This window comes from Fusarium oxysporum, chromosome 10, assembly GCF_000149955.1.
Source record: "Fusarium oxysporum f. sp. lycopersici 4287 chromosome 10, whole genome shotgun sequence".
Lineage (NCBI taxonomy): Eukaryota > Fungi > Ascomycota > Sordariomycetes > Hypocreales > Nectriaceae > Fusarium > Fusarium oxysporum.
Window position 1 is genome coordinate 872,487 of NC_030995.1, and position 23,049 is coordinate 895,535.

The 23,049-nt window shown below is 47.9% G+C and overlaps 8 protein-coding genes and 1 pseudogene across 20 annotated transcripts; 2 read left to right on the top strand and 7 right to left on the bottom strand.

The window, feature by feature from the left end:
- Positions 1-150: 150 nt before the first annotated feature.
- FOXG_13877 (uncharacterized protein) lies at positions 151-3,307 on the bottom strand. Its single transcript, XM_018393904.1, has 2 exons — positions 2,249-3,307; positions 151-2,198 (listed from the first exon to the last, which is right to left on the bottom strand). Exons 1-2 carry the CDS (start codon positions 2,912-2,914, stop codon positions 750-752), a joined length of 2,115 nt encoding a protein of 704 aa, XP_018253275.1. The 5' UTR covers positions 2,915-3,307; the 3' UTR covers positions 151-749.
- Positions 2,741-4,925, top strand: FOXG_21283 (uncharacterized protein). 2 transcript variants are annotated; one of them, XM_018401605.1, is made up of 2 exons: positions 2,741-4,331; positions 4,389-4,925. In XM_018401605.1, exon 1 carries the CDS (start codon positions 3,372-3,374, stop codon positions 3,705-3,707), a length of 336 nt encoding a protein of 111 aa, XP_018253276.1. In that variant the 5' UTR covers positions 2,741-3,371; the 3' UTR covers positions 3,708-4,331; positions 4,389-4,925. The 2 variants fall into 2 exon arrangements, with proteins under 2 accessions (XP_018253276.1, XP_018253277.1); XM_018401606.1 differs by lacking the exon at positions 4,389-4,925 and having other exon boundaries at positions 2,741-3,703; positions 3,770-4,387.
- FOXG_13878 (uncharacterized protein) lies at positions 3,442-7,405 on the bottom strand. Of its 10 annotated transcripts, XM_018393907.1 has the most exons (7): positions 6,953-7,405; positions 6,815-6,895; positions 6,500-6,707; positions 6,096-6,229; positions 5,511-5,738; positions 5,274-5,439; positions 3,875-5,224 (listed from the first exon to the last, which is right to left on the bottom strand). In XM_018393907.1, the coding sequence occupies exons 1-7, from the start codon at positions 7,113-7,115 to the stop codon at positions 4,672-4,674; spliced, it is 1,533 nt and encodes a 510-aa protein (XP_018253280.1). In that variant the 5' UTR covers positions 7,116-7,405; the 3' UTR covers positions 3,875-4,671. The 10 variants fall into 10 exon arrangements, with proteins under 10 accessions (XP_018253278.1, XP_018253286.1, XP_018253282.1 ...); XM_018393905.1 differs by having other exon boundaries at positions 3,442-5,224; positions 5,511-6,229; XM_018393914.1 differs by having other exon boundaries at positions 6,500-6,895.
- A 559-nt stretch (positions 7,406-7,964) lies between these two features.
- Positions 7,965-9,321, bottom strand: FOXG_13879 (RNA polymerase II holoenzyme cyclin-like subunit). The gene is made up of 2 exons (XM_018393915.1): positions 9,072-9,321; positions 7,965-9,013 (listed from the first exon to the last, which is right to left on the bottom strand). Exons 1-2 carry the CDS (start codon positions 9,229-9,231, stop codon positions 8,214-8,216), a joined length of 960 nt encoding a protein of 319 aa, XP_018253288.1. The 5' UTR covers positions 9,232-9,321; the 3' UTR covers positions 7,965-8,213.
- Positions 9,322-9,497: 176 nt separating this feature from the next.
- FOXG_13880 (uncharacterized protein) lies at positions 9,498-11,274 on the bottom strand. Its single transcript, XM_018393916.1, has 3 exons — positions 10,841-11,274; positions 10,301-10,786; positions 9,498-10,253 (listed from the first exon to the last, which is right to left on the bottom strand). Exons 1-3 carry the CDS (start codon positions 11,138-11,140, stop codon positions 9,750-9,752), a joined length of 1,290 nt encoding a protein of 429 aa, XP_018253289.1. The 5' UTR covers positions 11,141-11,274; the 3' UTR covers positions 9,498-9,749.
- Positions 11,275-12,323: 1,049 nt separating this feature from the next.
- Positions 12,324-14,081, bottom strand: FOXG_13881 (uncharacterized protein). Of its 2 annotated transcripts, XM_018393918.1 has the most exons (3): positions 13,295-13,977; positions 12,764-13,230; positions 12,375-12,704 (listed from the first exon to the last, which is right to left on the bottom strand). In XM_018393918.1, exons 1-2 carry the CDS (start codon positions 13,925-13,927, stop codon positions 12,814-12,816), a joined length of 1,050 nt encoding a protein of 349 aa, XP_018253291.1. In that variant the 5' UTR covers positions 13,928-13,977; the 3' UTR covers positions 12,375-12,704; positions 12,764-12,813. The 2 variants fall into 2 exon arrangements, with proteins under 2 accessions (XP_018253290.1, XP_018253291.1); XM_018393917.1 differs by having other exon boundaries at positions 12,324-13,230; positions 13,295-14,081.
- A 1,143-nt stretch (positions 14,082-15,224) lies between these two features.
- Positions 15,225-15,443, bottom strand: FOXG_21284 (uncharacterized protein; the record flags this gene model as incomplete). The annotated part of the gene is made up of 2 exons (XM_018401607.1): positions 15,225-15,366; positions 15,403-15,443. The coding sequence occupies 2 exons, from the start codon at positions 15,441-15,443 to the stop codon at positions 15,225-15,227; spliced, it is 183 nt and encodes a 60-aa protein (XP_018253292.1).
- Positions 15,444-17,061: 1,618 nt separating this feature from the next.
- FOXG_21285 lies at positions 17,062-17,158 on the bottom strand (annotated as a pseudogene). Its single transcript has one exon. The product of its transcript is annotated as a tRNA-OTHER (tRNA).
- A 4,506-nt stretch (positions 17,159-21,664) lies between these two features.
- Positions 21,665-22,275, top strand: FOXG_13882 (uncharacterized protein; the record flags this gene model as incomplete). Its single annotated transcript, XM_018393919.1, has 2 exons — positions 21,665-21,925; positions 21,982-22,275. 2 exons carry the CDS (start codon positions 21,665-21,667, stop codon positions 22,273-22,275), a joined length of 555 nt encoding a protein of 184 aa, XP_018253293.1.
- Between the last annotated feature and the right edge of the window lie 774 nt (positions 22,276-23,049).

The following is a 23,049-nucleotide window of genomic DNA, read 5'->3' on the forward strand; positions in this document are numbered from 1 at the left end:
CTTACCTGACCTTGGTCCAGATGGAGATGACCCTTGTATAAGCACGTGCCACTTCCCATGGCGTTTATTCTGCAACCTAGGAACTGAGAGCATGAGATCCAATTCTGGGGGACGGGGAGCCTATGAACCAACAGTTTTTATGATCATGGGGCTTTATTAGCGATAAGGCTTGGATACAGCCGTTTCAACATTCTTCAGAAACCGTTGTCATAATGCACTAAAACTGTCATTCGGAATGCTGCTAGCCAATCCAATCACATACCATTCATTGTAATTAGAGGTTGCCCGCATAAATGTTCATGAACCCGGCACAAATTGTGCTAATGCATAATGCAAACAATCTACTCGAGTTACACTATCTTATAATGATATCATGGAGAGAATCGGCGCAAACTATGCCAAGTCGTTTCATAGTTGGTTCAATATATCCCGCGGTACGGGCTGTCGGCTAGGGAACGGCTTTACCGCTACCACGCCTTGGCCAGCCACTTCATGGATCTGGGGTTAATAAACTTGGCTATTGTTTCGAGAAACTGTTTCGTTGGGACAAGGAGGTTCTTGATGAGTATTTTATTGCGGTCAATAATACGTTCAACGAACGATATGGTATCCCAAGTTCCTATCCTTAACGAATGGTGCTGTCCAAGCAATAAGTTCTCTTGTAATATCATCAACGCCGGTACGCCATAGTCATTATCCATTCGTGTATCTCGCTGTTGCCTTATTTCATTACTATTTGTATCTCTCTCTCATGCTTCCTCTCCGAGCAGGGCGAATTGGTCGCCAGACACGGTACTAATGTCGAGCTGGGAGAACCCCTTGCCCTTTCTTCCACTGATGAGATGTGGTGGGATCGATCCTCTTCCGTGGTCAACTGTCACGTCTTTGCCCTTGAATTCTTGTGAACCCGAAATGGAGTTTGCAAAGAACATGCCCTCCCAAGAATTAGGATAGTAGAGCTCAATTTTGCCGCTGACTGACTTGTGTTTGGAGTGAAGAACCGAAAGCACGGGTCTGGCCATGCTGATTTCAGCAAGCTCAGATCCTTCCGGGAGAACAATGTATGGATCGCTACCATCTGTCGGATCATAGGGCTTGACGGGAGGAATCGTTTCGCCGATGGTAGCAAGGCTCGTCCACAGGGGCTCCAGAATCGTCACATGCGTATCGCCACTCTTTGTGTCCGTGATGACTGTTGGCTTCGCCTTTTCGTTTATAGTCAACAAACTCGAGTCCAGCACTGGCCAGATTTGCAGCTTCATATCACCAGACTGCGATTTGAAAGACGCTAGTGAGCTCGCGGCGACATCGGCCGTGATATCTCCAGATGCCGTGATGATATCAACTGTGTAGTCGCGTGGTGGGAACTCGCGATCTGGGCGAGCAGCCTTCTGAGCACTAGTGAGAGGCTCATCAATCTTGACCGTGCCTGAAGCAGAGCGCACACGAAACTCAGCAGGTCGAACATTCTGAGGGTTCACTGGCTTCGGTCCAATGTTGGTGATGATATCGCCTGAGGCCGTTTCGATGTCGAGGAGGTCGTAAAGGGGATACCATCCCTTGACATCGCCGCTGGCTGTATGAATGCGGATTTCGCGGGATGAGAGAGTGTAAGGAACAACTTCCTTGCCCTTGATCGTTTTGATGCCAGGCGAAGTGATATCACCGCTGGCGCTTCGTATGTTGACCCCATTCTGGACTCCCAGAACGACCCCCTCTTTGAGGTTGACGTCAAGCTGCTGAGTCTCAATGTTAAGATGGTCAAGGATAGTCTCACGATGAGCCGAGACCGTGATACGTATTTGGATGCAAGGAGCCTTGTCAGACGAGCTCCAGTCGACTCTGCGTGGCACCTTGATCTCAAAGACCTGGGTTGTCTTGTTGAAGTCGGCCTTAACCCTGAGATTGTCGTGGTTGGAGATAACCTGCAGCTCGATACTAGCAGGCGAGGAATCCTCTACAGGCCGAAGAATAACTTCACCAGAGACATGGGTGCTCCATCCTTTAAGGTCATTGGACTTGACCATTCTTTGTATAATGCTAAGGTTGCGGTCAGATTGGATATCGATTTCCTCAATGAAATGGGCGGAGTGTTGAGGCTTTTCAAGGCAAGTTCGCGAAGGATTCCAGTCGAAGTCATCGCCGTCGTCGGCAGGTGGTGCAACGGGATCATTATCCTCGACTGGTTTTGAGTGTGACTAGCAGTTATTTTAGTCCAGATATCGTACTATATCAACATAAGACTTACGCCGTGGTTAGACTGCATAGTAAAGCTGCTGAAGATCATAAAAACGACAGAGAAAATGAGAAGCGAAGCAAGGACTGTCTTGACTTTCTTCCTGATGTTGAAGTTTGAGACAGAGTCTTTAAATTGTTGCCAACGTGATGGTTGTTGAGCTGAGTTGTAGGGGCTGCTCATAGACTCTGGAGCATGGTTGATCAAAGGTCTATTCTCCTCAGGCCGACCCATTGTAGCTGTAGAAGCAAAGGTTTGATAGTTATTCACTGTAGTTGGCGGCGAAGTTGTCGTAGGTGAGGGCGAGTAAGCAGGTGGTGCGTCAACTGGATGAGCAAACAGAGGAGAAGCTCTTGGAGGAGAACGTGGCGTCGATGCGATGGGGTTCTCCGAGCCACTCGCGTTCTCGTGTGACGAGGCAGTGCTTTCAGGGTTGCGTCCAGCAGAGCCTCCGGTATTTAACAACCTCCTCTCCCTCTCTGCTTCTTGAATCTTTGCATCGCGACTCAACTGAGTTGGGTCCTCGACAAGCACATTTGGAACATGAGGTACGTTTTGTCCAGAGCGAGATGACGACGACTCAGACGACGCGTGGAAGTAACCGTCTGTTGGCGAGAGGGCATCAGGTTCATCGTCAGAGTCGGCGGAATAGAGATTGTCAGAGTAAGGAGCAGGCATTTTGTCCTTGTCTCGTTATTGGCGTACAGTATGTTTGTGGGCGTGGGGCGTGTAAGACGGTGCAATTGATCCAGACGCACGTCAAATACCCCTTTTTACTGAAGTAAGAAGGAGATTAAGGTGATGCGTACGTGGCACTCTTCACAAGAGGAATCTGAGCGTGCTCACGCCGTGTATCACTAGATTATTGAGGTGAAGAATGCCAGACGAGATGAGAGAAAGATGAAGTTGAGCTGCGGCGCGGATGAAAAAAAAGAGGGGAACGGGTCTTGCTTACAGCACCTCTCTTTTTGTTTCCTACAATCAGCCTATGGCCATGGTTCTAGACTGAATATTCCTGCTCGGTTACGTTGCTTGGTTGCGATGCTTCTGATCATGTAACGACTTTGGCCGATCACACTATTGCTCTTTGGGGGCGAGCGTTGAATGTGCATATGAAGCGGCGTAATACTGCAAAATGTCCGATCAAGCCATCCATTTATCATGTTTTCCAACTTATAAGCCATGGTATGTTCAATGCTTCCTTACTTGGCTATACGGTATTTTCAATATCATGAGTTATATTATCTCTACCCCAGGTCTCTCTTTTCTTTATATTTCTTCTTTCTCCTCCGATTCAAGTTCTCTTCAGAATCTTCCGTTCCCTCGTCTTATCTTCCGTCTCCCACCAGAGCAAGGATCCTCTATCACTTTACAAAAGTTCCCCCAACCTTCACAACCCCGCAGTCCTCTTTCGACCCTTGCCAACTGCCATTCCTGTGCAAGCTCAATTCATAGTTACAATGTTGCGTAAGCCCTGCAGCAAAGGCCGCGAGTTCTTGACATGCGGCTGACGACAACCTGTGACTGTGGAAGATAAAAGAACGAGTCAAGATCGCGAAATGACGTTTGATGATCGAGAATAATCAGCAAGATACGTGATAGGGCTGATTGATAACGACTACTTCTTGGCCAAGCTACCCCAGCCGAGCTTGGATCTGCAGTGCGGTAATAAGCTTCTTTTGTGAGCTGCCAAAGCAATTATGAGCTTGGTGGGCAGCTTCGTCTGGACCTCCTTTCATTCTTAAGTCTAGAACACATTCACTCCAGCAGTGAGCTTCACACCTCAAGCTTCCACCGTGCCTTCATAATTATTACCTTCTCATGGCTGTTATTGCAGTCCAACGAGTCCTAGGGTTACCCAGGGCAGCCCCTCCTGTATGAACCATTCCGCCGGAGCCGGCCCCACATCTCCGGCTCCGATTCCGTGTCCGAAATGGGCATGCTCGATCTCGGATGTTTTCCAGGACCTCTCACAGCTAGCCCACCGCCTTTCTCAATTCAACAATTTCATAGATGGCGAGTCAGAGTAACTTTCATTATCGTTTCGAACCTAGTCAAGGAAACTGATGGATTCATCACGAGACCTCATCTTCTTGTAACCACTTCTATCTTGAACAGAAATGTCCACCCAATTCTAACCACTGACTCCCAGCACCTCCGAAAATGAGAAACATGCAGTGTCAGCCGAATCATCGCCTCGTCTTCTGACGATGGCTGCTGGCCACTTTCTTCTGATATATCAATCCCTTCAACGCCAGAATATTTCCCCATCGTAACGCAATGCCATCCAATCGCTAGATCCTCGCTTTCCAGAATGTTGATGTGAAATTTGCGTGCGTGCGTGCGTGTGTATAGTAAATGTTAATTGTGAAACAGGGGAGGATCCCTGTAGTTTTTTGTGTTTGGCCCTTTTATCTCATCGCTAGTTGAGGCTTCTAGCTCAATCCAAGAATTCTCTTGGAATTCTCGTACACCACCCAAGTGATACTCAAGGCGGGAGCGACCTTCAGAAGGTTGGGTGTAAGGCCCTTGTATAAGCCTCGATACCCTTCTCGTTGAATCGTTTTCCTCGTTACGTCCCAGATACCAGTGTATGTTGCGGGATGCATGGCCGTGCCCTGGGTTTGAAGTCGTGTTCGCACTACGTTCAGGGGGTAGACAACGCTGGCTCCAAAGGCTCCAGATGTGGCGCCGATGATTCCCGTGGCAATGTTTCCGGGTTTGACATCGTCTTCATGGACGTTGTTCTTCCGAGCATAGTACGACTTATAAGACTTTTTTAGTAGTTCAAAAGTGCCCATGTCGATAGCACTGTAGGGAAACATTCCCACGAGTCCCATGGTCAATCCTCGATAGCAGGCACGCACACCACCATCTGCATACATTTTCACAGCGGTCTGGCGAACCAAAGCCGCACCTTGAAGACCGTCCTTGACAGTCTCACATTGTAGGCGGAACTTGAGGGTATCAAGGGGGTAAACCGAAGCCCTGCCAATTATCAGTTTCTAAGTTCTGTCAAGATTTCTGTCAAACTTACTGTGCTATCATGCCAGCAAAGCCACCTGAGGCGAATTTTGACCACGAGCTGAGATGCTTTGGATCACCATGGCCCTCGAAATTGGCAAGTGCGCGTTTTGCCGCTTCATACGAACCAAATTTAATGGCCGTCTCAGGCATGATTTTGATGACATTGAGGCCGTTTCCTAGTCTTGTTAGCATCTTCCATCACATCCAAGGCCAATATGAACCCTAGTTCATTATGATGCAGACTTACCAGCAAAAAGACTTCGAACACCCCCTGACCGAACAAGATCTCGAAAAGCATCGCCGAACGGTTTTGCTGCGTTTTTCAGAGCAGCGAGAGGACGGCCTTGTCGAAGTGCTGCACCTGCGGTCTCGGTACGACTGGACGTATTCACAAGCAGATAGACCTTCAGCCGATCGAGAGGCGCAGTAGCCGTACGCGACACTCCACCGGCGATGGCACCTGCTAGAAAGTAGCCTGGATCGGGTACAAATTGTGTTAGTCTAAACTTCTTGTGCACTGCTGTTGAAGCTCCAGTGGTGTGTTCATGTTCAGTTCCATGGGTGCCATCGTCGACGTGTTGTGTAAGCGTTTCGGCGATTTCCTGCGATATCTCGGTAGCTGCATCATCGTAGTCGGGATATGAGACTGCGGCCGCGGTAGCCATGTTCTCGGTCTGGTTCGGGGACTCATCCGGATTTGAGGTGCTGGGTTGACTGACGGAAGTCGATGTCCGGTCGGGTGAAGGTATAGGTCTTGGGAAATCGTAGGGGAAAGCGACTCGTAGAAGAGAGCCGAAAAGGGTGATGAAAAGAGAGCGGAAGCCGTCCGTACCTAGACCCTCTAATGTTTCCTCGCTCACAAGTGTGTCTCCTTCTGGAGTCACGCTGACCACCGAGTAGTAAAAGTCAAGTACGGCATGAAGTTGGGAGTCATGGTCGTGGGGCGGCATAAATAGCAGGAAGTTTCTGGGAGTTCATGATCAGCTGCTAAGTCCATGATCGACAAGGAGACGCTTCAAGCAAAATCTCGACTTCGAGAAACCGGTCGCAAATGTATCGCCGATGATAGCGATTGGGCTTGGCACATGACGTTATGAGGGTTATCCCCGCCAAAATGACTGAGGGTCAGTCATGAGCTCTGAGCATCTGATGGGATGCGACTGACAGCCAGTGGAGATCTCAAGTGAAAAATGCAACAAAAAAGCATCCAGATAGAACTGAAAATAAAATACTGACCGCCATTCGTCAAATGTGACATAACCGTCATTGTTGAGGTCCATATCATCGAAGAACTCGGTAAGGCGGCGGTTCGATAGTGTGAGTCCGGCATTCTTGAAAGCTGTTTGAAGCTCAAGTTTGTCCAATTTTCCATTCCCATCTTTATCAATTGATCGAAATAGGGCAAAAAGCTGGCGCTCTGCATTTTCGACAAATTTTCGGAACTCTAAAGGGTGCGAACAGCCAAAAGTAAGCTTTCAACATCGTGGCCGTAGGTACCGAGGCAATATCTGGAAGAGTTGGAGCTCCAAAGTCAAAGACAGATTTGCGTACCGTTATATTGTATCTTGCCATCGCCGTTTTGATCCACCTCTTCCATTATACGTTTCAGCATATCGTCGGCATTCTTCATGGCTGTAATTGCTCATCAGTATCTCTACCAAGCTTGAGCCAGCGCGGGCTCTCGCTTACGATGGTCAATCCTTCGAAGCCCCTTCCGCAGACCCTTTAGGTCAAGTTCACCAGTATGATCAGGCTCGAGGCTCGCCCAGAGCTTCTCGACACGAGCATCGCGAGAGTTCTGGGGCTCCCTAAGCCCCTCTTCGATTTCCTCCACAATGTTTGTCACGCGCATGACGACAGTTGTAACTGCAATGGTGGCATATCTCGTTCCGGCAAGATTTCAGGTACGTCGGGCGCAACAGGCGCAAAAAGCCCTGCGCTGCAGGAGAGCGTCGCTGTGGAAATAAAATCGAGGTACGGCGACTTCGAGGGAGGTATTGTCGGGTTACCGGAAGTTCATGGCTAAACTGTCGTAGGAAGGATTCGGGTCGGAAAGGAAAAGATGGTGTTGAAGTGCCAATGCCAATTGACGAGCTGTGACGTTGGTAGCTGAATGAAACCCCCCAAACCGGGTTAACGTTTTGCTGCTCTTGCTCAAAAATGCCTGTACCAAATACCAAATGCTACAGTGGAGCTACTTGCTGGATCTGACCTTAGCCCCGTCCGTCATGGCCCGGGGTGGCTATCAACAGCCGTCCTGCCCGCTGTTGGGCACTGCTTCGAAGCCTGGCGATCAATCAGAGGCACTGTATTATGCTTAGTGCCCTGGAAGGACCCGCTGAGCTATTCTTTTGCTGTCTCTAGCTGCCAACATCCTCGCTCTGTCTCGGCATAAACTCCTGGCTCCTCATCTCGAAGAATTTCTTTGTCAAGTTGCAAATATTCACATGATCTACGGACTAGTCAAGTGAAAAATATGTTCAATCAGTGGATTAATAGTTTAGTTTACTATTAGAGCGTCCTATCAAAACGTCTTATCTGAAGCTCAAAAGTTTCTTATCTCATAATTGGGTTGCTCTCAAAGACAGTTCCGGGCATATGGTCTGACAAATCATCGAAATACACTTCTGCATATCTGAGATGCTACATAGAATATGATAGAATAACTATGCTTCACAGTTCAACAAAATTCTATGGAGGGGTTCACCTTATTTGATCTCTTGCCCGGAGTCTTCCATGTCGTTAAACTACCAGGTTCATACGATAGTAAGATAAAGTTAGAGTTCTAGGACTACAGACAGCCAGCCTGGAAGCTTCATACAACACCAAAATGTATGAGTGTCTCTGATCTCCAATAACAATAACCAGTAACGCCTAAAACTCCCAGTCAATGCTCCTCAATGCTTAACCCGCATATACCATGCTTCATGTCTCGTTTCTCATAACTTGATCACTTATCTAAGCCTCTTGCCTTAACAAACCTGTTGATCTGTTCACGAGTGAGCTTGTCGTTGTAATGTTCATAACATTCATAAAATGATATTATCTCCTGAGTAGCATCCACCATAGATGCAATCTCCACGTTGCTGTCGACCAGCCATTTCGCAAATTTTTGCACCCGCGACACCCGATCTTGTTGCCGCTTCTCCTTAGGTTCTACAGCAGCAGGCTCGGGCATTCCACCTTGTGCTTGTTGGCCCTGTGCTCGCATCAGCGCCTGTTGAGCGGCTGCTAGTCCTGCTGCGGCGGCCGCTCCTGAAGTGTTCTGGCCAGGACCGGAGTTATTAGGTCTCAACACCAAGGCCAGTAGGATGGCAACCATGGCGATAATATGTGGAGGGTATAGGAGCGGAAGATCCGTCATGAAGTGATCGTTGATGACCGAGCGAGCCAGTTGCACTTCGTCGTCCACCAACGATAATTCGCTTCGCAAGGCTGTGATCGTTCGATACGGTTGGAATACAATCAACTGTGATCGCATCTCGCTTATCATGAAGAACTCACACTCGCCCAGCTTGGACGTGTCGATGGCCACGAGATCTCCCCACATCTGTCGCGCCTCTGTCACGATGAGTCGAATATGTTGAGGAGACTCTTCTATTTTGCAGGCTAGGTATATCGCGGTCGCTATGACGAGGTATGGGTTCGTTCGGCGAATCTCGACTTTGGAGTAGAATCGCTTCATGTAGACCTGCGCCGTGGCCATGGATTGTTGTCGAATCGTTAATCGCTTCGCCAGCCGTATCAATTCTGCGCGTCCCTTGAGTCAGCCAATCAGTTCTCTCGTGGTATAGAGGTGTCCACGTACGTTGATTAAAATATATGTACAAATGGCGTTGCTGCGGAAGCGGAAACATTCGCACCAGTTCGGCATTGTCCTCTTCAAGCTTCTGTCGCATTGTCGCGAGCTGCTCCTTGGTGAAGCTCCAGAAGCGACATTGTGTCGATTGCCAATAATTGGCTGACATGTCTTCTGATAGACCGTTAGGTACCAATTCCGCAGGAAGATTAGACTTTTAAGGAGGCAGGTTTGACAGCCGAAGCTGTTGAGGTTTCGTTGAAATAGTCAACTTGGAGAGGGGCTCGCAAGGCTGGCAACGGCGCCACACGGAAGGGTCCCGTCTTGTGGCTGATTAGCGATATTAAACGACCTACCCAATAGAATTTGCACTTGAAGCGCCTGTTGTTTAACTGGTAATTTACTAGCTGTAAATTAGTCTTGAGTATGAGATCCAGGTGAATTCGGCATTTCCTGATTGTGTTTGCACATGTCCTATTTATACTGGGTACTTTCACTCTCGTCAGAGTCCAAATAAGTCATACTGGTAATCCGGTATAACTTGGATACTCCACTCATCATGCCCTCAAACTTGTAGAAGTCTAACTTTTCTCTCTGTGAATTGAGATTATACTCTTGTGCATCAAGAAGCTATTAAAGGTACTATCTGACTTCTAACTCGCCTTTGGGTATCAAAACTTGTCTCCGTCATAGCAACACTTCGCCACGTGTTAATGATTCGAAAATCGTCGTGATCTGTTCCTCATCCAACTCCTTGACGCCGTCCAGATCAAACATGGGGATGCCCTTGTCAGACTTTTTAAAAAGAAGTGTACCGCCCTCCTGTTCGTCGACCTCGATATACCCTGGCTTGGAACCCATGTGCCCTGGAACAAGGGCACACAAAAACGAGGTTAAGTCTGGCATGGAGTAGGATTTGTCAGGGTATTGTTGCTCAAGTGACACTTGATTTGTGACGATCTTGACGGGCTCCTCGTGGCAGTTGAAGCCCAGAATTCGCTTCTCGATACAGTGGCCTCCGAATTTCTTCAGGCCTAGGGCTGAGTACTTTATACTCTGCGCTGTATGTGAAGGCACGACGGTGAACTCTGCAAATTCCGCAGATCGACTGAGAACGATCTTGGCTGCTTGTTGGTTGAGGGCGATGTTGAACTGGTTGGAGAAGAGATTCGCTGACATGTCGCAGGAACCCTATCACCATAAGTATCTTGTCAATGAGGAGTATGGATCAGACTTACCACCTGCAAGTGACACTTGATCTTGCTGGCTACGCCTCTATCGAGGAACTGTTGTAGGATTCTCAACGAAGAACCCCCAAAGAAACGAACGCTTCCCGCGGTCTGGATCCGATTCAAAACTTTGTCCAAGACAAGTCGTTCCACAGAAATGTCTGAGAGCTTTCTATCATGCTCGAGTCGCCAGATGCACTTGTTATACCAACCCCGCAGGTTATCGGTTCGACGGCCGAAATGTAACACTTTCTTCAGGATGTCGTAGTATTCCTTCAGCTCATTTTCAGTCCGGTTGACAAGCTCTTCATGGTGATGCATGTGCAGATTCACTGGGTTCTCGATATGTTCCAGAGTCTCGTAGTCCACAAGAACTTCGATGGGGTTGTTGTTAGACCACTCGGAAAGACAAGTTGCCAGGTCCAGTGCACTTAGCCGTGCATGCAAGGTGGCGTCGTTGATTGAGCCATACTTGGGCTTCACTGCCATCTCGAGCTATTATCATGGTCAGATTTGTCTATAGTATCTGATTCTGAGGGGAAAGCTTACGATCTTGCGATCATCTTTTGTCAGATCTTTGATATCATCAATATCCTGCTGCTTGATATCTCCGTTCAAAAGGGTCTTGAAAGGGTTCTCAAAGGATGGAAAGTGCTGTTTTATCAATTCCTTGCATCTGGTGATTTGATCCATTGTCATAGATAGTCCGAAACACACTTGACGAGGCTCTAGAATCCAAAGTACGCGGACGGTTGGCTTCCAGTATGTGGCCTTGAACAAGGCCATAGCCGCGGCCAAGTTATCTGAGTCGATGGAGTCATTATAATAAATGACGAGATCGTCCCCCATGGTGAATAGATTTACTGATAGGGAAACTTCTGCTTCGATGCGCGATAGGTGAAAGTCGATGGGAAGGTTGAGAGATTTAAAAGCAATGGAAGTAGTAATGTCTGATTGATTGATTGGGAGGAAGCTTTGAAAGCTGGTGGGCTGTGCATTGGATCTCTCAGTAAGCTGGGCTGCCAATGTGCCGCTTAAAAAGCCCCGCGAAGCGCCTAGCACTATAGGTGTTGCCACACCAATCAGTCAGTGACACAGTCTGCCCAGTTACACAAAATCACAAATGTTACAGCCTTGTGACTAGCAGTGGAACAATGAACTAGGCCTGTGAGTACAGACTGTTTTGGACATGTTTCATTGCCTCCATGACCAAGCCACAGTTTTTCCACTCTTTGTTCGTGTATCAAGAACGACTAACACAAAACTAGAACTCCCCGAGCCATGATTCCCGACACTTTGGGTAATATAACTTGGTAAATATGCGCTTGAATCATAGCGTCAACCGATCTGAAAGGATCATTCTTGTAGCTCAGTAAGGGTGTTTGCGTTCGCCAAGAGCATGGGAACATATCACTCCACCCAGCATTGTCCACATTCTGGCATCATGTGGCAAGGGCAAAAGACCAACTAGATGTTTGGCTCTGTGTGTTCTTGAGGCCTTGATTGCTCTATTTACACGAGAAGCTGTACAACTGCTTCAAAGAAGTCAACACGGATGCTGTTGTGAGCAAAGCGTTGCATGGCTGAGTCTAAGTCGTGGTGAACTCATTCTACCCTTTAAACAAATCGTGATACAGCACCTGTCATATCTAAACAGTCTCTGTGCCTTGTTTCACGATAAAAATCTCCTCGACTTGCTATCACACTAGAATATGAGCGTCCCTTTCAAGCCTGGTAAGTCTTGACCGGATCCAAGAGACGGGTGCAACAACACAACCATATTTGAAATTCTTCGTACAGCAACAAATCTCATCCATCAGCTAGTCAACTTGACGCCAGCAAGGCATAGCACTAGTGTCTTCGCAAGGCTGTGTATGGTTGATGGTGTATTCCGGCTAATATGCCAAGTGGGTGAAGGACGTGATTGTTCAACAACCATTCACTTGATTTGTGAACAAACATCCTGGAAATGGAACCATCCTCAAAGGCATCGTGATCTTATCAGGAGGCCTCTCTCAGACTCCATTAGTCCCATTAAGGGTCTAGGCTTATCAAGTTAGAGAACTACCAGACAAACCGAAATGTGAAAAGGAAGGGTGAAGGGTAAGACTGAAATCAAGGCCCGCGCTCGTCTTCCCTTCAGAAATTCATCCCAGATTCTCGAATCAGCCTCGTTTATAAACTTATATATTGGATCCAGGCATGCTTGAACTAGTTATGACAGCAGACTTTAGTCTCTGAATCCTTGAACCCGATCTAATTCCTTGTCAAAGCTTTTAATCTTGTGCTGACTTGGCTGATCCAGCACTGCCACTTAAAAGAGGAGAACACAATACAGTCAGCTAGTGTGCCTATCCATGTGTCCATCCAAGTGTCCATAATTGAACAGCGTACAATCCATGTGAACCATTGCCTAAACATAGTCTTGTTATCATTTTCATTCTCATCGTCCTTCGCTTTGTACATGGTTACCTCGCCACAGAAGTTAGGCAACTCCCCCAAACACTTTCCAACAACTCGTTTTACTTCATTGGGCTAATGAAGAAGTGATCATTCGTCATGGCCGTGACCTGGAATTTCATGCCAACCTCGATGTGACCCTCATCACTCGGTGCACAAAGCATGCCAAAGCTCGGCTTGAACTTCAGTCCAGGGTCGATTCGTCGATACTTCATCAGCTGGTTCCACGGCTGACGCGGGTGCTTATCAGCAGTAATTGGGTGAACATTGGGTACCTGGCATCGCAGACATCGGCACACTACATCAAGGTCGAGACGGTGCTCACCCTCGCCAATTTGCAGAGTCTTCCATCCGTCCTCCACCCATGGCACGCTTCCTCGGATGATGACATTGGGGCGGAACCGATCGATCTCAATCTTATCCTCTCCAGCCTGAGTGAGACGCTCGTTAAGTTCATTCATGCTCGCCATAGAGGCAACCTGTCAAGTTTGGTATTAGTACAACGCCTGAGTCATATTTCAGGTTGCAGATTATGTAGCTTACCAGCACAGGCATCATATCGGCAAATTTGGTAGCCTCAGTACGACCAAGACGGTGAGGAGCTCCGCTTCCACGTAGAACTCGCGGTGTAGGACCCTTGTACATCAGACGAACGTCCATGTTTAGGAACTCCGAGATGGGCTTGGTCAGACTCTCGGCGTATTCCCAGGCATCGGTTTGCTCGCCCCAAATAGTCGCCTTCTTGAGTTCAGTGTTGTTCTTAAGCCATTGAGTCGTAGGATGAGCGGGAATCTCAATCTTGTGTTCATTAAGAGAAATTGTGAGTGTGTCGGTATCAGCGTCCCAAGCTGTTATGATAAGAGTCATGTTTGAATTCGCCCTGATCGTGATGAAATCATGCTTATCAGCCGTGACGAACAACCAGTTACGATCCAAGTCTAGACCGGTTCGTAGAAGCTGCGTTGACTTTACGTCAAAACCGCGGCATGATTTGACCGGGTATACACGAAGGCGAACAATCTCGTCGTCAGCTGGTAAAGGCAATGATTTGGATGCAGATTGACCAACAGGTCTGCGGAACAGAATGAAGAGAAGAAAGATAGGCAATGTGGCCGAACCGACGATGAACAGAATGTAACCCAGTGAAGAGCTCTGCCCAAATTTTAGTACATCCATTTTAATGTGATGTAGTTCAGATTGTGTAAGTCGTTAGGTTTGATGTAGTGGGTAAGAGAAAAGTCCGACTCACAATGGAGGCGGGAAGTCCGGAGAATTTAAACCCGCCCTGCTCCCGTATCTTGGGGGCCCGAGCCCCGGAGCGCGACTCATATGGATTAGGTCCCATTCAGTGTCTATCATCGAATTTATGATGGTAGTCATTCTAATTGTTTGAGTTATAGAGATACACTCTGTATTGACGTATAATATAACATCATGCAGGGGCCGTCGATGAGTTTCTGTCTCGTTACGATCAAAGACCTGCCAGCAGAACCACAATATCTATGTCTTCGTTGCCATATGGAATGAGCCTATCAAAAGGCAACGCACCAGTCTTATTCCTAAATAATATACATTGGTATCCTGATAACAGCTGGTCTAATCCTCCATTCTTTATAAAAACTCCAAAGTCATGTCTTAAAGTTTCCGCATGCAGGCGAAAGTGATGATCTTCAGCCGCGACCGGAAGGATACCTGTAAGTCCTGCTTCTTTGAAATTTTGATTCCAATGACCCGAGATAGTTTGATGTGAACATGCGGAAATAAAGTGCGTGGGGCCAAGAGAAATGATTCCAAACTGTACATGATGACGTATCGTATTTTCAAATCTGACTCATAGCAATAGCCACTGATGAGGAATTTTTGAAACGAATCAAGCATGACATACAATTTATTATGTTTATCTACCAGAATAATAAACGTCTGTTTGATTTTTAATTCAGTTCTTCGTTTTCAAATCGTTATACTCTGCCCAGCCGGTGCTGGCTATGTAGTGCTTAATTATATATACAAGAGAGTCTCTCTTCATCTTGAGGCAACCATAAATACATGTTTTGCCCTGATGCTTCATATACTTTCTGCCTTCTGCACACAAGATTCCTTGGAATCGCTCCATAGTATGAGAACTGGGTGTTAAGAACCATCATGACAACATACTCCTTTCTGTGTTTCTAACGAGAATTTAAATCACGACAATTCTAGGGAGAGTTGCAGGACATTGCCACATTACTTTCATATGAAAGGTTTCAAGAATCAGAACCATAATTCAAGGACGGGTGAGATTGAAAAGCCTTCACTTAGCAGACTCAAGTTCAAGTCTTTGTCAAGTATTAAGTGCTCTCGTTGACTGTCAAGATTCAATGTTCAACTGCAAACCCCTCTCATTGTTCTGATGTCACATAGGTGTTCAGTTGGGACTTGGGAAATGAGTTCGTATCATGAGGAGTACTTCCGATGCATTCTGTTCTTAATTTTCTCAGTCGTCTTCAATAGTGACATTTGTATCCACATGTCTTGTTGTGTTGATAATAGGAGCTGCTCTCTTGATAAGGGTATTCTGAGTCTTCTTGTAGGAGCAATCTTTAGATGCTTCGGGTCCATAGACTTTGCAGTGAGTACTGGGGGATTTCAAAGGTACATACTGAAATTCTTACAATCGTTGGACCTTCTTAGACACAGCATCAAAGGAAAACATGGTCATCTTCATATCCTCTTGGACGAGACACGGAGAGTGATTAATGGTTTTCAGATGTAAGACACCAATTTAACTCGCTGTTCGTACAGAGGAAAACCTCTAACCCATAGGCAGATCTTATGATACTTATCGAAACACCTTATTAGCTTCATAAAAACAAAAGGTATCATCTCGCCTTCGGGCAACTTCCTCGTGAATCGTGGACATATATGTAAGCTTTATGAGCCTGGCTGGCTGGCTGGCGAATACTGCTACGGATACCAATATCTCATTCAGGTTCTCACCCTGACTTCATATCCTTCTGTTGTCAAGGCTTGGTGTTGGAACTGCTGTCGGTATCTTTCTGAACGCGAACAGTGCGGCCTCTGTATCAAGTCCAGCTTCTATATGATGGTCATTGCTAGCAACTTAATTTTCATATAGCTTTCTCAGTATTCACCAAAACCTTTTTCTATAGAATGGGTCGCGAGTTGTGTTAGAAAATTCCACTGCCAGCCAGCCCTTTATTACGAACGTGTCTCTAAGAAGCTACGAAGAAGGTAAAATAGGCAAGCTTCCAACTCGTACTCGCAACTAACACCAGAGATATATAAAGGCAGTCTCTGAACACCTAAGCCATGCAAGAATTGCAGCACATATCACGGCCTTTTCGAGCTGCGCTACCTGCAGGGGATGTGAGCCGTGTCTGAAGAGGCCGAAGCGGTCCGGAACATACATGTTCTCGATCTTCCATGATAATCTCTCTGGCGATTCACTTACAACCTCCGAGGTCGTGGTGAGGCAGTGCTGGATCAGCTGATACATCGAGGGCTGTTTATGATGAAAACACAACTGCATATCCTGGCTAGTATCCCGGGGTGGCTGGAATTTCCTGGAGATCCCAAGTTTCTCCCAAGCGAAATGTTGAGAGCATACGAATGCATGGAATGATGGCTTCGATTTCTTCCATGGAGTTTATTAAGCTCTAGGTTGAGGCTCATCATGGCGTAGGCAATACCATAGCCTCAAAAGGTAATATGTACAGTGTCTCAACAAAACCAGTCCTTTTTTCTTTTAAGTTCTATCTCTCGTGATCTTGGACCAAGACATCGGACACCGTTTAGCCAGAATTGTCGAAACCTTGATCAGTGGTTTTTTCTACGTTATGATGTTCATGACTACAGGTTCTATAGCTCTCTTGTGGTTCAGTCATTCACCAGGCTTCGGCCTTAATCATGAAATAACATGTTGTCGTCGTCTTGCAACCTCATCTACCGTACGAGTGAAGGCTCCAAGCACATACGACCACACCTAGAGAATACGGGATCCCATCAAGTTCTTGCCTTGTGTTTGAGTGACTTAGTTTCCAGACCATCCATACTCCCCAACATCGGAGGCCTGAGTGGTCATTTCTGGGGTTGTTTTCTATTCCCTGCCAGACTTGACATCTAGAATTTAAAGTCGTGACCCCTGCGGGCTGTATTTATTATTTTAGTTACTCGCCCCTTCTTATATACTTAGTAGGATATAATACATTAATTATGTAAAAGAATGCTTGGCGAACACAGATTATTGACAGGTACTGCTGGTGTCTGTTCATGATTAAAGAATAGCAAGAAAAAAGAATTAAATAAGTACATTCCAATCCCAGGATTCGAACCTGGATCTACCGTCCCCCGAAGGGCTCGCTGGAAGCGAGTAAGACCCGGCTGTGTTCCCAATTACACCAGTTTGGACTTTAGTTTCTGGACAAGAGTACATATTTCATCTAAGTATTACATTCAAAAGCATGCTGGCTTTGTTTTAAAATGTCCACGATCTGTATATCGTGATGTTGAGGAAGTCAATTTTGGTTGTTGAAGCAAAGGACGAATCAGAACTGAGGCTTTCGGCCGGGACTGACGTCGCCGTTTTCTCCGCAAAGTGTGGCGCGCGGGGTGACTCGCATTTGAAGCAAGGGGTGGCGCGGTCTGGGCTGAGAGCTCGGACTCTCAGAGAAGAGAGTTCCTTTGTTCTCCGCAAAGTGAGACATCAAGTCACCCGCCGAAGAAAAGCGCCTTAGCCGACGAGAAAGAAACAGGCCATCCATCGTCTGTGAGAACTAGCGGTGTGGCGATGGGAATATGGGCTATAGGATATGGCACGCCGTATGCATCAGATATAATCGCCTTGTCTCATGATATTGAAGGGGGTTGACAACCCGTCATAGACATGTTGACCATCAATTCATTGAATGATTAGATGCATGCGGTCTATTATCGATTGTTGAGATTGTTAGCTCGAGGAATGGGTCGTGCGACTAGGGATGGCTGATTGCGTCAATGTGGGCAGACGAGGAGGAGAGCTAGGGAGAGACAAACGGCTTCTAACAATGCTTTTGAGAAATGTAGCATTTTGTTGACTTTTCCCTTTACGTCGAAATGTCTATTATTCTCTCTGAATCTAATGATTCACTTGATTCAGTGAAAGGTGACTCTGATGAATGCCGATAATCTAGGTAGGTATGGGTTCATACTGTACAGGGATTCTACCAGGGCACAGATGCGACAGCGTCTTTTGTCTCCAGGACCCTTCAGGGTATGTTATGGTTCAGCCAATCCTCCCCCGCTCACAGAGAGTTTGGACTGTCAATTTTAACTTTACGGTTGTTTACTACTCTGTTTGTTATGACTCGTCTAGAATTACCGTAGACTTTGCGCTAGGAACCCGAAGCTGCAAAGCATCACGCATTCGGTCGAGTGCCTCGAATTCTTTTCGGGATGGGACTTGGACCCTTTCTCCAGGAACAGGAATTCATTGAAGGGACCACCACCCACCACGTACGTTGAAGTGATCGGCGTAGGCGAAGCCCAGAGACCAAGCATCACATCACATCACATCACATCCCTCCCAACCGAAAATGAGCAAGACGAACAAGAGCAGGTTTAGACCTCCGCTAGCAGGCCTTCACAGCCCGCTCAAAATAGACCTGCCCATTCCCCGCATGGTGGCCTGGCAAATGACACAAGAGAAGAGAGCCCTGGAGGGATTCTCAGAAGAGCCTGATGAAACACTTGGACGGTGCGGCAGGGTGCCAGCTTTGATCAAAGTCCAACAACGATCTAACCGAGATCGAGAGGCTGGATTGCGCAAGAGCCAGTGGCAGTGGCAGTTATCACTCATCAAGGACCAAAGATAATCAATCTTCCATCCAGCAACCTTCCATCGGCAATGAAATGGTGTGGTGCATACTGTAGGGTCTCCCTGAATATTGAGAACCCGTCTGGTAAGATAAGATGAGGCTGGCGGCAAGACGACCTCTAGAAATGATGAAACGATAGGCAATATGCATAACCAAACATCGAATTAACCTACCCTACTGGGTTGTATGTTTTGCCGCCGTCGTCACTTGCTATGCCCAGGCTTGCTTATGGTCAATGCTCACGCTTCACGACGATCTTGTCAACCATCGTGCTGTGTCTACCGGTTTAGATTCTGTAACACACGATGCACAAACTCGCCGTTATTAACAAGATGCCCACAGTTATCAACGGTCTTTGTTGTCGACGACTCGATTTAGACGCCCGCAAAGGTGCTGCAACCGTAGTGGCCGACAAAGAGTTCCTGCGTGAGGGTTGCGTGGAGTGTGTCTCGCCAAGTACAGTCTTCGGACAGGGCGAGTTAACCGTACATACAGTGCACTAGATGCATACAGAATACATAGAAGCTGCAGCCAGAAGTCGTGGGTTGGGGTTTGGGGCTGGGGTTGTGTTGTGTGTGGGTGAGTTTACCCTTCAAGGCCAAGCACAAACGCCACAGTGTTTTGCAGGTTACCACAACTGGACTTGTCAACCTCTCATTTCAGACGAGGTTGGTGTCGAAGATGGTCTGGGTCTGGGCTCCGTTGTGTCTCAAGACACTACCCTAAAGTCGAGAATAATCCAGATCAACGTCACACACGTCAGAGGCCTTCCAGAAGCCAGAGACAATGGTGACTTGTTCTCATTCATTTTGCCTCTCGTGGCGATATTTAGCACCGATATTTAGCACCGGAGAACCCTTGAGACTGTTTTGATAGTGGTTCGACCATTGGGGAAACAGTGTCAATTATCAACAGCTTCTCATTCGGCGGCTGTCCAGGGCACAACACACAACAAAACAACAGACGAGAAAGGGATACGTGCGATCTGCAGACGGGAGGGGCCATGACAGAATAGCACAGTGCAATAAACTCATTGTTCAGTGAAGACGCAGGCCAGCCCGCCACGTTTCCAACGTATCCATGTCCAGAACCATTGAGGACAGGGTCATGGAAGGGTCTCGAGGCCGCCCAGTCATAGGCCTCACCAACCCTCCCTCATTCTGCGCTGGTGGTCAGTAATGGCTCCATACACGGTCATGCACAGTGCCATGATAGAACTTTGAGCCTAGTGCTCACTGCCTCGCAAGGTACCGTCCATCACCGCCATCCCGCCAACCCACCTGAACCAACCTGGTCAACCCATCAGAGTCCGTCGCCGTCCCCCTAACGTTCGTTCAATCGTTCGCTCACCAGCCTCGAAGCCCTACCCTGCTCTTCCCTTCCCGTCCCGCGATGGTCATGGTCGATTTGACTGCCCGTTTGGCGACTGGGGCCTCTTCGGCACTGCACGCACTTGAACTTAACTGCACCTCACCTTACTTCACCTGGTCCTGGGGGACGTGGATACCCGTTGGAACAAACAGAAATCCAGTATCTAATGATACAATGCCTCGACCACCCCAATGCACCAGATATGTGTGCCGTGGTAATGAAAGGCTGCGGGGCATCCAACGTCGCAGATGAGAAACGCAATTCCCTTGCCTTCCTTCATTTCATCATCACGAAAGCAGTGGATAATAACAATTTCAGCATGTCAACAAACAAGTTGGCGCGCAATCCAATCAATTGACAAGATTAGCATGCTGCAGCAGGGCATAGCGCCTAATTACGGCTGCGAGAGCCCTGAAGGGGACGGACAGAAAGGGGCTTTTCTGCGCTAGCACAGGGGAATTGCAGTGGCAGAGTGGGAGAGCACGCGGTCAAGATGGTGCCTGAGACTTAGACTGAGACTGCGTTTGCGTCTGCGTCTGCGTCCCTCTGAGCTCCTCACTGTGCGGTAGAGTAATGTGTGCAGTAGAGAGATTCCGTCACTTCGTCACTCACCTGATGAGCAATGCGCACCCCTGGTCCCCAAGCCTGAGCTTGACAGAAAGAAAAGAAGAACGAACAGACGCTAGACTAGCAGGGCTCCAGGGCCTCTCTCACGATCCAAGTTTGGAACCAGCGCCAGGTCCAGCAGGGACAAAGCTGAGAGAGCAAAAAGTCACTTGACAAAGGCTGGAATGGGAACCCCGAGAGGGCCAACAGCGATTTGACACTGGGCTTGGGACGTGTGTGGATGCAATAGCCTCCACCCGGGATGGGTAGGCGCTGAGTTTCGGATACCGCCATGGGTGCAGGTGAACCTAGAATAGGACAAGTAGCGTGAACTCAGCCCCTTAGCAGATAGGTGTGCTGTCTAGCTCTTGGAACACGCCGGTCGTACTGTGTATGTCTCTGTCTCGAAAACTGTGCCGTCGTCAAACATCCCTACCCGGATAGACAGGGATGGCCTAGCAGCATGCCACCAAGATTACACTGTGGCACGCGCTATCCCTCCACTATACCAATCATAACAAAGTGGCAAAGACGTCCTGGCCACCGTCTGCAAGGCGTGATTTGCCAGAATCGGGTCCCACCCTCATCTCCTGGTTCGGCAGGCGCTTCATGTGGAGCAATGTATGGACACTGTGGATACTAGCGGATTCACAGTGCTCACAGTGTCCCCAACCAGCAGACTCACATCGCCCGCCGTCCCCGGTGTAAGGTATCCTGCGTCCTGCATCTGCCTGTCCACTTTCCATTTTCCATTTATTTTACTTATCAGAGCCCGTCACCTTCCCACTCCCATTCCGCCCCTCCCCTCGTACCTCGCCTCGCTTCGCTATCCATTCTCCCACAATTCAACTCTCTTCATCCGTCACCCAAAAATCTACATCAACCAACAACCTCACTCTACTCTCCTCTACAACTCAACCGCTACTACACTTCACCAGTAACTATTCTTCGACTTTTTGGATCTTGTCTACCACGACTACCTAGATCGACGACTCATAAACACTTTCAATTTCTTGTTTGTGTTTACTTGCTTCAATTAATCCCGCACCAACTCCGACACGCACGCACAACCGCGACTCACATCATGTCTGCATACTACCATTACAACGCCCACCCAGCGCACCCCGCCCCCGTGTCGCACAACCACCATGGTGGCCGAAATCGCAGAGCTCCCCGTCTTTCTGTGTCCCAACAAGCTCAACGCCAGTTCCGCGGTGTCCGTAGCATGAAGGAACTCAACGAGACTGCTTCCCTCACAGCCTTCCGAACCAAGTTCGAGACCAGTCGATCCTTCGACCTTGAAGATGACATGGAGTTCTGTCCTGGTCTGTTGACCGAGACTGACGTGAGTTATCCCGTCACTGTGTATGTCGGCGCATCAATCTGACCTGTTGTTCGCAGTTGGTCTCCATCTCAAGCGCATCTGAGCGTTCCTCATTAGCCAGCAACTCTCCCGACTCTTCCCCCACGCAACACCCCAACACTGTTGCTCCTGGCTTCTCTCTCAACTCAACATCTCCTGCCTTCATTCCTCCCGCCTACCAGCAACAGCCCAGCATGAAGCTTCACCAGCCCTCCGCCACCCGCGGTCGCAATGCCATTCCCATCATCAACCCCGCTACTGGCATTACCATGTCGAGCCCTCCTCAGTCAGTGTCACCTGGCAGGATGCAACAGTCGATGCGTCGGTGGTAAGCCGCACCAGGTCGCTACTCATGCACTCGCATGGGTTGACCAGTGTATCGCATCACCGGCGGTGCACCTTGAACTGTAATTACAACCGTTCGTTCTTGGCAGCTGTTCATCTTGGGGGGGGGGGGGGGCATATTGACCTATCGAGACTTGATCTTGGCATCCTCTTATCAACTGGGCTGGTTTCCTCTTAAGCTTTTGAGGCCAATCACTTGACGCGATTGACCCCACTGTTGGCGACAACAATTTCGACAACCATCACTTTTACTATCACCCCTGTATAAACATCCCCTAATCATCATACCTCTTGTTTCACCGACAAGTTTATGAGGATAATACTGGCACGGCATGATAAAGAACGATACCATTTTCGGCTTGGTTACTTTGTTATTTTTGCAACAAATCAAATACCTAGGGTTGGGTGTCCGCCTCGCAAGATGGGGCTACAAGACACGAACGGGCGTTTTCTGCATTTTAAGACGACATTGCATCGGTGTTTGGCGGCACAATAATAGGATTTTCTCGGCATCAACTGTTTTCATTTTACATGGGAGGCATGGGTTGGCCTTCCCATTCATACCAAAATGTCTTCTCTCATCGCGGTTATGGGTTATGAAGTCAACAAGAGAAAAAGAACAACATAGAAAGGAGTGCTTTTCGCAAGCGGGGTCTTTATCGGTGTTATTTGATCGGTCGCATCTTGGAAATATCTTTGGGCGGTGGTCAGGATCGAGACGAACGGTGTTTTTGCGACAATTGATATCCCTTTACGGGACG